At 48.3% G+C, this 18,054-nt stretch overlaps 1 protein-coding gene across 12 annotated transcripts in view; it reads right to left on the bottom strand.

Annotated features, from left to right (window-relative positions):
* Positions 1-18,054, bottom strand: part of SCAPER (S-phase cyclin A associated protein in the ER) — a 631,592-nt gene that overhangs the window by 262,666 nt on the left and 350,872 nt on the right. For 11 of the 12 annotated variants that reach the window (XM_085896259.1, XM_085896256.1, XM_085896250.1 and 8 more), the window contains one exon: positions 998-1,063. The exons of the other annotated variant lie outside the window; for it this stretch is intronic. In XM_085896259.1, the coding sequence (XP_085752385.1) occupies positions 998-1,063 (66 nt within the window). The remainder of the gene's footprint in view (positions 1-997; positions 1,064-18,054) is intronic. 12 annotated transcript variants of the gene reach the window in all.

The raw sequence follows: 18,054 nt of genomic DNA on the forward strand, positions 1-18,054 counted from the left end.
AAAGTATGGCAAACACTAAGTCACTGCAAACAAGGAATTACATATTTTATTTGTTATCAGGCTGAACCCAATTCAAGTTTAAAAAAAAGATAATAAAAATAATAATAAAGGAACAGGATTCTGTAAATAAACTACACAATGTGTCTTGCTGCTTATAGCAGGCTCGTGTCACCCCATCCCTTTGCAGAGAGTATGTGGATCGTTTCCGATGAAAGCCACACTGGGGATAGAAGTCCAAATATTGTTTTTCAATTTTTATACAAATATTCACAAACACAATATCGTTTCTCTTGAGGATTACTTTCATTTAAAAACAATCCTTGTTCTATCACATCACACAGCCTTCTATCCTGCAAAAGGAAGTGAGAGCAAGATTCTTCAACTGGATTCACCAAAAAGTGATATGACAGTGGAGAGGACTGTAATCTGAGATAAAATGGTCTCAAAATTTTCCATTAAACTTTGCATCGAAGACAGCCAGGTTCGAAACACAAAAAAATTCGTGACTTTTCCCTGCGCTTAAATGCATTCAGATACGCCCCGTCACATTACGTCATGAATGCAAGCACTTTACAAAATGAAGGCCACTGACAGGCAGTGGTAACGTTTGGATGTTATCAGCACTTTGGGTTGAACTTGGCTCTCTTGCTGCACAAATTCCCACAAAAACATCTGTTCCAGTTGAGAGAAAGAAGATCGTGCATTGCAAAGTGATCAAGCAACTCTTCCTGGTTGCACCGTAAAGGGCAAATTCTTCCTGTTCTTTAGAGACGTCTGCTGCCCGTGTGCAAGGTATGTAAAGGTGTGCATAGAGGGAATATTCAATATCGAGGAAGGTTCTGGGTAAACTGTGAATGTTTTAAGAAGAAACCCAACAGCAGCAGCAACAACAACCACCATTGGAAGCTCTTGTAGACCTGTGACAAAGAACTCTGACATTCATACAATTTTAAGGAATTCCATTCTTGCATGATAATGTATGCACAAAGCATCTTACTTGGCTTTGTAGACAGACTCTGGGCCTTGATTTTTGTCCACCTGCGCCGCTTCAAACTCCTTCGCCCTACATGACGATGACAAAGAGGAGCTGCCAGAGTGCACAATCTTGTACCCAACTTCCCACCCGCTTATCAGAAGTATGGAATTCCTGGTCATGATTCTATGCTTGTCATGAAAAGAAAAACATTTTTGGCTCAAAATCAAGAATCTCGATCCTGTTGCTTGAAGAGAGGAATGGGTGAAGGCAGAAGAGAGAGAAGAGGAAAAAAAAAACTTGAGCAAAAACCTTTTCAAACAAAAGTACCCAATAAAGTGAGATGTGCAACAATGTATGAAGACGACAGGGTTATTGTGAACGGTATGCACAAAAAAGTCATTTAAGATTTGCAACTCCTGTTGGACGATTCAAACGTACAAGCAAGGACTCAGAAGGCAGCCTCAAATTTATTTTCTTTGGCTCAGAAAGCATTCTTCCACCACCACAACAATCACCAGCACCACCATCACTATCACCACCACCACCACCACCACCACGTGCTAAGAAAAAAAAAAAATTTGAAAGACTTGGTGAATTGGCCTGCTCAGCTCACTGAGCCAGCCCATTCAATAAACTAAAATTTTATTTTTAATTAACCGCTACTTTGACCAATACATTTTTCTATTAAACCTCGATTTTACGACTCGACGTGCTCGTTTTGCTCCCTTTGCCAACTTTTTCATCAAATCTTCCCCCGCATCCCCCTGTAGAATCTTCTTCCCACAATGAACTCTTCTGGAAGAAAGTTGTACAAGCGAGCTACTCGTAGCTACTCAACGTGTAAAAAACAATAACTCCCACAAACTTTGTTTCTTCCGTTTACATTCTTCACGTTGGAGCCTGGAGTACTCGATCAACATTTATGGAAGAGTTAACCAACAAAAGATACACAGTTTAGAGTCTTTTTAAGGTGTGGTGGGAAACAGGTGGACAAAGGACAAGCAAACAATAGTTGGAGTGGAAAATTAAACAACGTACGCATGTACGGGGGTCGATCTGACTGGTGGTGGATCATTTTGTTACAGAAAGGATGTCAAGGGGAGTAAGAATGAACAAACACGAGGGAGGAGTTACACTGTCATGGGATGAGGAGACACGATTCCATCGGTGAAGAAAACATGTCTGAAAGATATCCGTGTATTCATTCCTTTTTGTTTTTGGTTTGAAAATCACAGCAAGTAAGCAACCCAAATTATGAGTTGATTCCAATTATACGAGACCGAAATTGATGACATGTCATTGCAAATCCCCACCTAAAGCCAAGTTGAAAAATGGCAAAAAAAAGTTCCACCAGGATTGACCCACCGATAAATTTATACTTATTATTTAAAATAATTATTTTCCCCTTTTGACCCCTGTGAACTCAAGTTGTGAGCCCCTTTGGCATGAACCGGGGGTCAAATCCAAAGATTCGTGACATATTTCATGCATCCCCAAATGTTGATTGCAGATACGAAGTTTCATTAAAGGGTTTCGAAATGTACCTGTAATTGCATTTTTTGGTATTGTAACTTTTCAGCCTGCTTCAGCCTCCATTGTGTCACGTGGTGATCAAGACTACCAAGTTTGGTGAATTTGTGCACAACCTTTTCGGAGGAGATAGCGTGACAGACAGATGGAGCAGATGACGATATCCCTCATTTCAAAAAAAAAAATGTAGGGATAATACTTATCGTTATTATTATTACTACCACTTATTATCATTATTATTACTACTGGTACTTATTATCGAACCAGACTGAAGTGGTGAAATAGTTAGAGTTCCCACTCTGTATCTGGGAGGTCGGTGGTTTGAATTCCGTCGGAGTCGTACCAAAGACTTTAAATATGGTACGTGCTGCTTCGTCTCTTGATGCTCAGCAATTTGAAAAGGATAGAGCATGGACAAACAACCATATGTTGGCAACCATTATGCATGCTTGATGGGCCGAATGACATCCTCCTGCTTTGAAGTTCCTTCTGTATGACAGTAAATCACTTGCTTATCGTCATGATTGCACTTCATGAGACGACTAACCTAGCTTTTGGCACAAAGCCGTCGCAGAACTAAAACTTCATGCGATAAAAGAGGAATTCTGAACAGAGGATCAACTGATTTGGACCGGTATGATGAAACGTACAATGGCACGGGATATTTAAACATCGACAAGAGAGGATAACAACGACATTAATTCAACAAACAACAAAATATTGCGATACTAGGATGAATCTTTGGCGGGAAGACGTTCGAATAACGTTCTTGTCCTGGTACCAGGTTGCACTCGCAGAGTCGCAGACCAGAAGCCGGTGAACAATTTCCCAAACGGCTTTTCTCTCGCGTCTGCACAGGCTCTGCATGGGCAACGCTGAGGTTGCGTCGCAGTTAGCACAGCATTCCTTTTGACAGCACAAAGTGCTAACGAGAACCATGCCGGCATCCAGAAAGACTTATCACTACGAAGAAAAAGTGCACTCGCTCTCCTGCCGAGTGTCATAAGAACCAAAAAAAACATGCACAACCCACGGGTCCTTACCATCGTGTCCGACAAAGGATGCAGATTAATGGGCAGAGTTATAAATAGAGAAGTAAGGATAGCGGAGTCATGTAAAGGCCAGTCAATGTCACTGGGAAGAGCTCGTGGTGCGGTGAGAGCGTAAAGAAATGGAGGCACGAGGCAATGAATGAGCTGCAGTCTGAATCAGCCGCGGCTTGTGGTCCCATAACTCAGGGCTTTGTTATCTGGGCTACTGATAGGTTAAGCCAGGCAGACAGAATGCAAGACCCCTGCTCACAATTTTAGTGCATGATTGTTTAACTGAGAAAAATAACTGTTTTCAAATGGAAAAGCAATGCTTCCTTTGCTCAAGAATCCTTTGTTCACAACACGGTTAAGACAAAACAAGTTGTTGTACTAAAACTGCCAGATGAAGAAGAAGCATTTCAATTTCAAACATAGGCCAACGTTTTACCGAAACTCGTTATTTATTTACTTAAGAAAAAAAAACTTTATCACAATGCTTTACGCAAAATGATCCACCATGACCTTATCGTTACGAGAGAATGAGTGACATTACTGAACCATGCACTGGCTCATCTTCAGAGTTCCTGTTTGCGAATAAGGCCTCCACAGGTGTTCGATCATTTCCCTTCTGGTGGAGAATGAGACAGAGCCTTATTTTGGACAAGTCACATGATCAAGGAAAACAGTAAAACAAGGTGGTGGTAGTTATGAACAGGCCATAACTGTCAATAAAATTGATGAGATGAATAATTTAATTTACAAAAGTGAGATCTCAATGCTTCGCTGACTGGTCTCACTGTGGTCGTTTCGTACAGTTTCAGCTAGTCGAGTCCATATTTGAATCTTGAAGATTACAACTAAAACCCTCGCAAGAGTTCATGCTTTCAAACGTTGAAAAGGGGAAAGGGGAAAGTAAAGAAGTCTGTCACACCTCTAAAAGTCTCAGTCAATCATTCAATCAATCAAAGCCAGAAAACATAATCTGTCCAAACTCAGGATTGAATTTTCAAACTTGTCTCCCTCCTCTGAAACCTGGTGGTGCCTTGTCAAGCCTGTCTCTGGAGTATGTTCCCCTTCCATTACTTCCCTCTCTTCAAATGGCACCATAGCTGAATCTGCTCGTGAGAAGGCCGAATGCCTCAATTCTGTGTTTGCTTCCACATCTTGTGTCCCGAACTCTTCAATCTCTGTAGCCACCCTACCTCGGTGCACACAATTGCTCCCGGACTCTGTCTTTGGCACCTGAGAAGGTGGAGAAGTTTTTGTCAACCCTCGACTCTGACTGACTGCTACTGGACAGGACGGCATTAGCTCACGTGTCCTAAAAACCTGTTCTGCTGCTCTTGCACATCCCCTCTCAGCCCTTTTCACATCATCATTTGTGTTTCGTCATTTTCCATATGCTTGTAAATTCACCAACATCACTGAATTACATAAAAAAGTTGCAAATACTGATCCCCTAAATGCCAGACATATTAGATTACTGCCACTCATCAGCAAGGTCATGGAATGGATAATCACAGCTGACATAAAATCATTCCTTTTTTCCAACAACATCATCCCAGATCGCCAATTGGGATTCAGACCAAGTCATTCCACTTTGGACATGCTGCTTCTACTCACCCCAACAATGGATGGAGGCCGTCAATGTCAGAAAAGAGATCAGGGCCATCTCTCTGGACATATCTCATGCGTTTGATACAGTTTAGCATCTTGTCTTACTGTCCAAACTCATTGGTTACTTACTTCCTGAAAGCAAACTCGACTCTTGGGTTACTGACCTCCTTTATTCTTGGAGCCAACCCATGACTCTCAAGAAGACAGCTGTTCATCACCATCTCAGATCATCCAAAACCATTTTCTTTTCTGCCCCCCCCCCCCATCCCCCCATTCCCCCACCAAGAGCACCTGCTTCTGAATTACAAGTTTTTCCTTCTTGAAAGTTTTCCAAAATAAGGGAAGTTGGGTGGAATAAGGTGTATTGGAAGACACATGGAGTGGACAAGAATAATAGAGAAGCAAAGGCTCCTATTTTATCCATCAAACCCGCAGTTGATGTTCGTTCTCTCCCACTCTCTCTCTCCCTCTCTCTCTCCCGCTCTCTCTCCCGCTCTCTCTCTCTCCCGCTCTCTCTCTCTCCCGCTCGCTCTCTCTCTCTCTCGCTCGCTCTCTCTCTCTCTCGCTCGCTCTCTCTCTCTCTCTCTCTCTCTCTCTCTCTCTCTCTCTCTCTCTCTCTCTCCCGCTCTCTCTCCCGCTCTCTCTCCTGCTCTCTCTCCCGCTCTCTCTCCCGCTCGCTCTCCCGCTCACTCTCCCGCTCGCTCTCCTGCTCGCTCTCCCGCTCGCTCTCCTGCTCGCTCTCCCGCTCGCTCTCCTGCTCACTCTCACTCTCTCTCTCTCTCTCTCTCTCTCTCTCTCTCTCTCTCTCTCTCTCTCTCTCTCTCTCTCTCTCTCTCTCTCTACCTCCTGATCCGTTCAATGTTCCAGCTCCTCCACGAGCACCTCGACCACTTATACAAAAAAACCTCATTTATTCCATCCCAACTATTAGGGCCCTGTCACACCTTGACGTTTTAGCCAGCGTATGGCAAGGTCTTAAAATGTGTGTAAACCGCTGGCGTACACTGAACTATTGATGTTTTTAAGTTTTGGGCGTATAATAACGTGTTGGACGTATGCATAACGTATTAGTAACATACACAGAACGTTTCAATCACATATAGATAACTTATACCAACGAATACTGAGCGTGTTGTCGGCGTTCACAACCTATGCCCAACGATAGTGTAACTTATGCATAGCGCGCGGCAGCGTATCGCCGACGATCACGTGGCGTAGGCTATTCATAGGCTACGGCTCGACGATTCAAATCATAACCGCACTAGACATCGAAGTGTGAAGTCGCTGTCACACCTTGACGTTTTAGCCAGCGTATGCCGACGTATGAAAAATTTGCCGAACCAAGCTGGCACACGTCGAATATGTTATGGGTAAGTTTTGTATACGTTAAGAGCACGCTGGCATACATCGTAGTACGTTGACATATGTCGTAGTATGCTGGCATACGTCGCCATACGCCGATTGTACGTCGATAAATTTTCAGCATGTTGAAAATTTATCGACATACTCTGTGTATGACACACGTTCCGCATACGCTGGCCATAAGTTGTAGGCACGTTACGCGATCGTTGACACACGTTACTTGTACATTATTCATAAGTCGAAACACGTCGAGGTAATGGTTAGCGTCAGTGTTCCAAACTCCCTGGAATCTGGAATTTTTTTTTCTTCGGTATGAAGGTGATGTTGACACTTCGATTTAAATCGTTGAGCGGCAGCCTATTAATTATATTCTATTATAACCGCACTAGAAATTGAAGTGTCAACATCACCGTCATACCGAAGGAAAAAAAAAAAACCAGGGAGTCTGGAACACTGACGCTAAACATTACCTCGACGTGTTTTGACTTATGAGTAATGTACAAGTAACGTGTGTTGTCGTGTGTCAAAGATTGCGTAACATGCCTATAACACGTTACTCATAGGTTAGAAATAAGTTTCGGGTGTGCTCAACATTACCTCGACGTGTTTCGACTTATGAGTAACTTACAAGTAACGTGTGTCAACGATCGTGTAACGTGCCTCCAACTTATGGCCAGCATTATGCGGAATGTGTGAGTCATACGCTGGTATACGTCGAAAAATTTCAAGCATGGAAAATTTGTCTAACACCTCGGCGTACAACGACGTATGCCAGCGTACAAAGACGTATGCCAGCGTACTACGAAAAAAAGCCAGCGTACTACGATGTATGCCAGCGTGTTCTTAACGTATACAAACTTACCCATAACGTATTCGACGTGTGCCAGCGTTTTAGCCAAATTTTGCATACGTCAGGCATACGCTGGCTAAATCGTCAAGGTGTGACAGGGCCTTTAGGTTTGCTTGGTGCAAACATTCAATTTAAATTTTTCCCCCACAGTGATTCAAGACAACCGTTCATCACTATCTGAGGTTGTCCCTCATGCACAACCATGATTTTTTTTCTACCCCTATTAACATTCCCAAAGTCCATCTCTTTCCAACTTTCCAGTTTTTACTTGCACTTCCATAATTGAGAGTTTGCAGCTGTATCCATATTGTTCACCCCATGTCCTCACCTTTCCTTCATACCTTATTTTTCCAGGTCTTCCTCTGCATTGCCTCTCAACTCTGCTGCTAATATGTTTGACCAACACTCCCATCGCCTCCAAACCCCCTCCCAAACGGTACAATGTCGATTTCATTTTGATACATCCTGGTCCATTCTGATTTTCTTGCTCCTCCATGAGCCTCAACTCTGGAAACCAAAAAAAGTTCAGCAATCCAACCTGCACAAATTACCACAATTTGCATCAAGTACTTGATACTTCATTACAATCCAGTACTACTGTGAAGAAAATACTCGAGTAGGAGTGGGGCAGTCAAGTTCAACAGTATTTCTACCTTTACAACAAAAAAATTCAACAAATTCGACTTTTAAAACTCATTCATTTTAATTAAAAAAGAAGATTTGAAACATGTTCAAAAGCGAATTTAACAATGACTAACGGGATACCTGGCGCTGCCCGGCTGAGTGAGCTTTTCCCGGCAGGGGTTTCAGGACGTGTTGGACATTGAAAAGCGATGCAGTTATTGGCCTCATGGTGGTTACCCTTTGCCTGTGGGCTGGTAGCAGTACTGCCTGAGCCCACATCCTAATACACACATCATAGTGGCCTTTGGTGGCCTCAAAAGGGACATCAAGGCCAATGTGTGGTACTTTAAAACCTTGCACCGATTCTGGAGTACCTACACCAAAAATTTTTGGTCTCCAGTTGCTGCATTTCAGCAGTGAAAGAACAACGTACAAACGCACAAATAAATGCACAAACAAACAAACACACACAAACACTTGAAAGTATTTATAAGATGAGAAGCTATATTTTGAGAAAGTCTGACTTGTTCTGAAAGTCTGACAAGGAGGAGCTCCTTGTGAGCCAACGGCCATCCATATCTAGTGCCCAACTGTGTCTGCAGACGTCCTCCTGCAGTTGGGTTACTTTTTTATTTGGAGGTTGGTGGCAGGATTTGCACTCCGGCCACTGTAAAACGATTCATTCCGCAAAACACACAAACGCAAAAAAATCTGAAAACCCACTCTGTGGGAGTATCTCCTGTGCAGCTCACCGGATGACGGGATTGGGGCGAAGCCTTCGAGACCCCCAACCTTTGATGAAAGGAGGGAAACCATGGGGTAACCTCCCTGGGTCAGATTGCGGGAGAGTGTGTCGGAGTGGTGCTGAGGTGTCGTCCACCAGACGGCGGTCTCCTTGGGTTAACCTGAGGCGGTCCCTTCGGGTGGGTGCCTGGAATGTCCTATCCCTAAGAGAGGATGATCACCTGTCTCTGTTATCATCTGAGCTCAAGCGTTTGGACATCGGTATAGCAGCACTCTGAGATTCGGAGACCGGATTGCGGTGAGATAATGGTGGGTGGTTACACCTACTATTGGTCTGGTCGCTCTGATGGTTACCATACTCAAGGAGTTGCTGTAGCTGTGTCCAATAAGCTGACCCGAATGATAATTGAGGTAACACCGGTCAACGAGCGTATTATGAGACTAAGGATTCGTCACTCCTTAGGTGTCATTTCGCTGGTCTCTGTCTATGCTTAGACTGAGGCGAGTGACCTCACTGAGAAGGACACATTCTACGCCATGCTCGAGTCTGTGGTTGATCAGTGCCCCAGACGAGATACACTTCTAGTCTTGGGGGATTTCAATGCATCGACTGGAACTGATAGAGATGGTTATGAGATGTGTATTGGTCCCCATGGGTCAGGAACTATGAATCAGAATAGCACCAAGTTCCTTGACTTTGCAAGAAGTCATGGACTTAGGGTGGCCGGTTCATGGTCTCAGCGCCCACAAGCTCATCGCTGGACTTGGTATTCCAACACTGGCGGTGTGGCAAAAGAGATTGACCATGTCCTCATTGACGGTCGCTGGGGGATGATCCAGAACTGCAGGGTCTACCGGAGTGCTCAGTTCCTCAATACTGACCACCGGCTTGTTGTAGCAACTCTAAAGCTGCACCTTAAATCTGGGAGAATGGTACCATCCCAGCCTAGGCTGGATGCTGGCAAGCTCAAGGATGAGAGGGTAGGTGAGGACTTTGCGAACAGGCTGAGTGGACATTTGGGGTGTCTGGGTGCTTTGGGGGGTCCTGAAGAGTAAAGGATTACCTTTAAGACCACCGTCCTTGATGTTGCTGGTGGATGTCTTGGAACTCACTGCAGGGCAAAGAAGAATTTTGTCTCTCAAGGGACACTGGATACCATTGACCAGAGTCATAGGGCCAGGCTGAATGGCAGAGCTGAGCTGTTCAGGGAGCTGAGGCGTAAAACTGTACGTGCACTAACGGTGGACAAGGAGGCCGATGTGCGAGGAATCTATGAGGGGGTAGAGCATCACCTGTGGACAGGTGATTCTCGTCCCGCTTACAGGGGAATTCACGCATTGCGTTCATCCAAGCCTATCCCTCGGAGCACTGCAGTTAGAGCAGAGAGTGGTAGGCTCTTAACAGAGGAGTCTGAAGTGAAGGCCCGCTGGGCCGGTTACTTTGAGCGGTTGTACCAGGCTGATCCACCAGCTGTCGAGTTGGACGTCAAGGGTGTTACAATCCCTGTTGCTGACCCTCCAATCAATTGTGGTCCACTTTCGCTTGTGGAAACACGGGCTGCGGTGAACCGGTTGAAACAGGGCAAAGCTCCAGGGATCTATGGCATCCATGCTGAACTTCTCAAGGCAAGTGGAAATGCTGCACTCGTGTCGTTGCATGCAGTTTTGTGCTCTGCCTGGAACACAGGCATCATCCCAAATGACTGGAAGAAGGGCCTTGTTTTCCCTCTCTGGAAAGGGAGGGTGATTGCCAAGACTGCAACAACTACCGAGGGGTGACGCTGCTCTCAGTGCTGGGCAAGGATAATTCTTGATAGGGTTCACCACCATCTGCTTGAGCACCAGCGTCCAGAGCAGTCAGGCTTTACACCAAAGAGGTCAACGATTGACCGTATCCTTGCTCTTCGTGTCCTCACCGAACGCAGACGAGAGTTTCGGCAGGGGCTGCTTGCAGCCTATGTTGATCTCTGTAAAGCGTTCGATTCAGTGAATCGTCACAATTCGATTCAGTGAATTCAGTGAATCAGGGTGCCACCAAAACTGATCGATCTGATGTCTGAGCTCGACTCTGGTACTGAGAGTGCTGTGAAGTGTGATGGTACCATCTCTGACTTATTTCCAGTTACTGGAGTTTGTCAGGGGTGTGTACTGGCCCTCACACTTTTCAGCACTTGCATGGGCTGGATTTTAGGGAGGATGTCGGAAAGATCAAGCTGCGGTGCATCGTTTGGGAATGTCAAGATCTCGGACCTTGATTTCGCAGATGATGCAGTCATCTTTGCAGAGACTTTACATATCCTTTTGGGGGCCCTCGAGGTGCTGAATGAGGAGTCGGAGCCGCTGGGATTACGGGTTTCTTGGGTCTAAACTAAGATCCAGGCTTTCAATGACATCTTGGATGCTGCTGTCTTGTCTGTGTCTGTTTGTGGTGAGGATGTTGAGGTCATGGAGAGATTCACTTACCTTGGCAGTGATATTCATATGTCTCTGCTGGCTGTGAGTCAGAGGTCAATAGACGTCTGGGTCGGGCCTGGGGAGTCATGGATTCACTGGATAATGGGGTCTGGCGCTGCCGGTACCTGTGCGGGAGGACGAAAGTCCGAGTCTTCAGGTCCTTGGTGCTTACAGTCTTGCTCTATGGATGCGAGACTTGGACTCTGACCAAGGATCTGAGACGGAGACTTAATTCCTTTGGTACCAGGTCTCTTCGGAGAATCCTTGGTTATCGCTGGTCAGATTTTGTGTCCAACGAGCGGTTGCTGAGAGAGACTCGGATGAGATTTGTTACCTGCATGGTCCGTGAGCGTCAGTTGCGGCTGTATGGACATGTGGCTCATTTTCCTGACGCTGATCCCGCTCACCAGATTCTCTCAGCGAGGGAGTCTCGTGAGTGGAGGAGGCCGATGGGCCAACCACGTGCCTCGTGGTTGCAGCAGGTTGACCAGCATCTCAAGGAGATGGGGATGGGCCTGGCATCTGCCTGGGAGAAGGCCAGACGGGGGCCCCTGGAGTACCGGCGGAAAGTGGACGCAGCGAAGCGCTGTTCTGGCACATGCTCCCATACCTGACCTGACCTGACTTGTTGCAGTCTCGATGTGGATCATATTGTCCGTCCCCCATGCAACTGGACCTAAACAATTGTCAAAAGCTGCAAACAGCTTTATCACAAGCACAACAGAATAAAATAAATAAGAAAAACAGCAATCAGAGATTGCAAACCCTCGCCAGGACTTGTTTGTGGTATTGGTATAGTTTTGTCCAGCCGTTCTGGAGAACACATTTTATTTTACAGGTTTTCGGGTAAATCTAATGCAGCTGCCAAACCATGTGACCTATGATATTGTTACGGTGGTGGAAATTCACAGAACACCATTCAGGTTCCCCAGAGATCAGTTATTTCGCTAAGTGTGTGTTCCAGGTTAGGTTCCCCCACCAATGTATAACGGAATTGTTCGTGTGCCGGGCTGTGAATCTTTGAGTTAGCCATTATTCTTTTGCTATCTTTTATTTTAAACATCTCTTCAACAACAAACTCCACAACCACGCCACCTCCACCACAACGCCACAAAGTCTACAACCACAGCATCTCCACAAACATAACCAGATCAAAACGGCCTTTTGCCTTGAAGAACGACCCTCCTCTACAAACAAGAACAACACTCCCACAAAGCCACCCGAAGAAGAAGACAGATTTGACGGTTGGGGTGGGGCCCTCAAAAAGGCATAAGCACATACCAATCTCCCTCCCAAGGATTTTGCCCCACGTGCTGGGAAGGGAGGGGCGAACGCCCCGGACCCCATAAAAAGCCGCGTTGGGACGCCGAGAAAGCAGTTGAGTTGGAGGAGTTGAGTTGGAGGAAGTTGAGTGTCGCCGTGGAGTTGGTGGGAGAGATCGAGTCGTTGGTAGGTCGAGATCGCTGGAGCAGCAGCTTGTGGGAGAAGCGTTGGAGCGCAGCCAGAGGGCAGTGGAGAGTTGGGCGCATCGCAAGGCCCTTGACCCACCAAGCCGCCATTCGAACCGTTGCTGCATTGGCAACGAGCCAGCGAGACAGAGACACCGAGGGTCACCAACCCGAAACCCGAGTCGACACCGAGGGGCGGCGAGGTCACCGGCCTGGCCTCTCGGAGCCTTTCGGTCATCCCGGCTCTGAGGAATATTAAAGGCTTTCGAGCCCGTGTCTTTTCTTTCTTGGGTTTTTCTATGAAAGTCTGTGGCGCCTTGTCTCCAAGTAGAATTGTAAGTACGTGCTTGTACATTATTGATTAGTACCGGCTGTAGGCTTGCTCGTGTCTTGTCTCCATATCCCCCCATTCATTAACTGCATGCCAACTGTAAATAAATGTCCCATTGTTTGAATGTCAACCTGCTCGTTGCGTCACTTTCTGCTATTGACCACCATGGTGCGCTCGGGATATTAACTGGCTTTTAAAGCCGCTAAAAGTAAATCTGGTCCGACGGGACTTGGAAAATTAAAACCGCTTGACTTCGCACACGGAACAAGCCGCTTAAGCGGCTCGTTTTCATACAGGTCCGGTCGAGGTATAAACTCCCGGTATTTCTGTCCGCGCGAACAATTAGGTACATCGATAATTCGGCGATCAACCTTGAAGCGCGTGGACAGAATAATTGGCAAGTTTATGATGTGTTAAGGCATCCGTGACTGGATTTTGGGGTTGGTCCGGAAAGTCATGACTGGATTGCAGTCTTCGGTGGGTGCGCGACCGCGATTTGGTGAGAACGGTCGTCCGCACGCCAAACGTGGCGGAAACCCATAACAATATCATAGGGTGGGAATGTTTTGTTCTTCATGAATAGGCAGTCATACGTGTAAAGTTTCACCTCGATCTGTTCAGCTGTTTCGGAGAAGATTTTTGAAGGGTTAAAACATACATACATATATATATATATATATATATATATATATATATATATATATATATATATATATATATATATATATATATATATATATATGAAATATATTGTTACGGCTGTGGAAATTCGCAATACACCATGAAGGGCCCGTAGGTGAGATATCTTGATAGGTGCATGTGTAGTTAGCCTCAACCCGTTGTATAGAGGGAATTTATGTGATCCATCCGGGCTGCGACACTTTGAGTAAGTCGTTTTTCTTTCCCTATCTTTTATTTAAAACGGACGAAAACTGCCAACGATGCTGGTGGGTTTTTCGTGCAATTCTTCTCCGCGCTTGGTGTGAGGGAGGAGAAGGGGGAGGGGCAGCTCGCCGCCGATTGGTGGATGACCAGCGTGAGGCGGTCGGGGTGAGGGAACGCCCCTCTTCGAGAACCCTCTCGAAGGAGGGTGGAGCCGAAAACTGGGGCGGAGTGAAGGGCGGAGCCCCGGGGGATAAAAAGTCGGGCATGGACGGAGCGCTGTAGGTGCTCTGGCTCTCTTCGTCCTCTTCCCGTCTTCCGGCTCGCTCGTCCTCTTCTCTTCGTGGTGGCCGCTGGCCTGATCTTCTGTGGGGCGGTCCCGAGATCCCGCTGGCGGGACGGAGCGTCTGCCATTCCCCACACCACGACCTCGAGCAACAACATTTCCCCCCCCCCCCACCCCTTTCTATCCGCGCTGGGAAAGCGCCGGAAACTCTGTCCGTGGCATCTAGCGGCCAACGCGTGACGGCGCGAGGCACGCCGGAGAGGACTCCCCTACCCCGCTAGGGCACGGAGTCGCGGCCAGGCGCAATCACGTTGACGGACGTGGGAGAGGGACTCGACGGCCCAAAGGGAAGTCACCATTTTCTTTTCGGGGTTTTTGTATGGATCTTGTGGCACCGTGTCTTGTGAAGTAGAACTGTTTAAGTGTTTCCGTGTGTCGGTCTTATTCGGTTGTAGCTCTGCATTGTTGCTTTTGTTTTTATTGCGAAAGGTGCATTTTGACTGTTTGGCCTAATATGTGTGCTCTCCATGTGTCGTGTAAATAAAGTGCTTGCATGTTGAACTGTGGCCGTTTCGCTTCGTCTCCTTCCTTTTAATTGACCCTGCATCCTGCTTCACGTAAAGGGTTCGTAGTGGGCTTAATACGCCCGATAATTAATCGGAACCGTCGAGGCCGACGATAACACCGCTTGGAAAGGAGGAAAAAGCGGAGACACAGAAAGGATTAAAGGCCGTGGGGGAGGAATGTAGAAAGAGACATGAGGAAGTAATTAATGAAATGGAGCGGAAAGCCGGAGAAAAGACAGAGGAACTGGGGAAACTGATAGAAGAACACCGGGGCGAGACGGAAGAGCAGTTTAGGTCAACGGGGGAGAAAATATCCAAGACAAATAAGGTGGTGACACAGGTACAAGGGGAAGTGGAGCAAATAAGAGAGAAAGTCGGGGAACTATCGTTAGGGACGATAGGGGAGGAATTGAATGTAGTAATGAAGGGGAAAAATAGAGGAAATGGAGAGGAGACTGACGGAATGTGTGGAGACCCGGTGTGAGAGGCAGGGTGACCTCCTTCGGGAACAGGGGGAGAACATATACTCCCTCGAGGCGGATCGTGCCCAGGTGGGGCCAGTGTCACAGGGCGGAGGAGGAGGCTTGCCCGATGCGGGGGTGAGCATGCCAAGCTTGGGGAGAGTAGAGGCCGCGGGGTCTTTTGGCCTAAGGGGGGTAACCCAGTAGGAGTGTTCACCCGAACCGGTTCACCGGTGGGTGTGCAGAGTGCGAGTCCAATGGCTTGGGGGAGTAAGCGGGATGACGCAGGGCACGAACAGACACGGACAGGGGTGGTAGAGCCCCCGGGCAAATGGCTCGGACCCTGCGGGAGTGAGGCACCGTTGGGACTGGGGAGGTACACCCCTCCAGGAGTCCCTTGGGAACTGGAGGGGGGACCTCGAAAGGACCGAGGGTGCCGCTACCCCCGTACGATGGCAAGACGGACTTGAGGGCGTACATGGCCCAGTTCCAGTGTGTTGCCAGAGGCAATGGCTGGAACGAGGAGCAGGGTGTGGCACAACTCACGGCGGCTCTGCGTGGCGCGGCCTTGGAAATCCTGACCACGGAACCCAGTGAGGGGGTGACCTTGGAGGATCTCCATTCGGCCCTAAAAAAACAATTTGGCATGTACCAGTAGAGTGAGCTTGTTAAAGCTCAGCTCAACGGGTGCAAACGACGCTCCCAGGAACCACTGGGAGAATTGGCACACGACATTTGCCGCTTGATGGGGATAGCGCACACCAACATGCCGCCGGAGTACCGGGAGGAGATTGCCCTGGACCATTTTCTCCGAGCGATAGGGGGCACCGATGTCGGAGCATTGCTGACCGTATGGCGCCCGGACAACCTCCAGAAGGCGGCTGATACTGCCGCCTGCTGGGAGGCAGCCAGAACGCCATTGGGAGGGCTGGGCGGCATGCGGTGGCAGTCCGACAGATGGGCCCCGTGAACGACAGTGCGCTGGGAGCCGGGGTGACCCTGGGAGACCAAGCGCGAATGGAAAAGATGGTGCAGGGCATGTTCGAACGCCGGTTCGGGAGACCTGGGGAGAGGCGGTCGGGCCCAGGAAGGGTGGGGGATGGGCCATCAGGGGGTACCCCAATTCGGAACGGAGGGGGGTATAATTCGGCATAGCGGAGGCAAACACCTTACCAGAGGAGGTGTTATAATTGTGGCACAAGGGACCACCTGCAGCGGGAGTGCAACGCCCCGTGCAGGGAAAGGCCCCCGCGAAGGGAAGAGCCACGGCCCCCCAGACCACCAACTCCGCCCCTGGTCAATAGAGATAGCCAGGCCCAACCATCACCCCCCCCCCACCAGTCCCCGGGAAACTAAGAAGTGTAGGGCCGTGTTCGGCATACTCGGACGGAGAAGAGCCCTCAGAACTGCGACAGGTCATCAATTGTGGTCAAATTGGCAATGGTAGCTTAACAATTTGGTGCAAGGTTGTTGGCGTAGGGGTAGACGCCGTTGTGGACACAGGAGCAAGTGCCACGATCATCAGCCCTGTGGTCCTTGATTCGAGTGTAGACGGTTGGGATGAGATCCACAGTCTGTAAAACCATAGTTTGCAGCTAGCTACTGGGGCAATGGCCTCCATCATAGGACGTGGTTTCGTGTCATTTAAATTGGGCACCGTGAAAACAAGGATAGAGGTTTGGGTGGCGAAGGTGTGCGACCCATGTCTGATAGGGTTGGATGTGCTCACGGCCGGTGGTTGTAAGATCGACTTGGGCCGGAGGTTCATGCAATTGTGTGGTGAGGAGTTTCCGTTAGGGGGCGTGAGCACGGATGAGAGTGTGGAGCTGGAGGCTCCTGACTCCGTGGTCATTCCCCAGGGTGCCAAGGCGGTGGTCCTGGTCCGGTGGCGAGCACACCCAACGTGGCAGGGCTCCTGTGGCCTGGCAGAACTACTGGCAGGGCAGTCAACCCCGGGTTTAGTCGTGGGCCACACCCTGGTAAGTACTGACTGGCCAATAGTGCCCGTTCGGGTGATAAATGTTGGCACGGAACCACGCACTACCAGGAAGGGCACGGAGGTGGCATATTGCACCCCAGTAAAAGAGGTCGCAGAGCTGAGGGTAGATAACGTCGAGCCAGACCGGCCCCAGAGGGAGTCTCCAGACTGGATTAGGAATTGGCCTGGGCCCATTTGCGAGATGGTAAATCGGAGTAGTGTTGAGTTGGAGTATGCCCAGTGGGAGGCCTTATACAAACTGGTTGACCGACACATGGGGATCTTCTCCTTGTCATCCGAGGATATTGGACGTACGGGCCTGGTGCAACATCAGATCCACACCGATAGGGCCCGGCCCGGCCTGTCCGTCAGCCTGCTCGAAGGCTCCCATGGAGCAAGAGAGAGGAGGCTGATGAACAGGTTGAAAAGATGCTCAATGCAGGTGTCATTGAGCCCACGGGAAGTCCTTGGATGTCACCAGTTGTGCTGGTTAAAAAGAAGGATGGGACCACACGTTTCTGCGTGGACTATCGCCAGCTGAACAACGTGACACTCAAAGACTCCTATCCCCTGCCTAGAATTGACGATACCCTCGACGCCATTTCAGGCTCTAAATGGTTCTCAACTTTGGACCTCAAGAGTGGGTATTGGCAGGTGGAGATGGATAAGACGGGGAAGGAGAAAACGGCATTTTCCACAGGAAAGGGACTGTATCAGTTCACTGTGATGCCGTTCGGTTTGTGTAACGCCCCCGCCACCTTTGAGAGACAGATGGAGCGTGTACTAGGCAGCATGCCGTGGCAATAATGCCTGGGGTATCTGGATGACGTCCTGGTACACGCTAAAACATTCACCCAGGAGATAGTCAATTTGGACCAGGTGTTTGGGCGCCTCAGGCAGGCAGGGCTAAAGTT

This window comes from Eptatretus burgeri, chromosome 9 (assembly GCF_056783735.1).
Source record: "Eptatretus burgeri isolate ZD-2024b chromosome 9, Ebu_testis_v1, whole genome shotgun sequence".
NCBI lineage: Eukaryota > Metazoa > Chordata > Myxini > Myxiniformes > Myxinidae > Eptatretus > Eptatretus burgeri.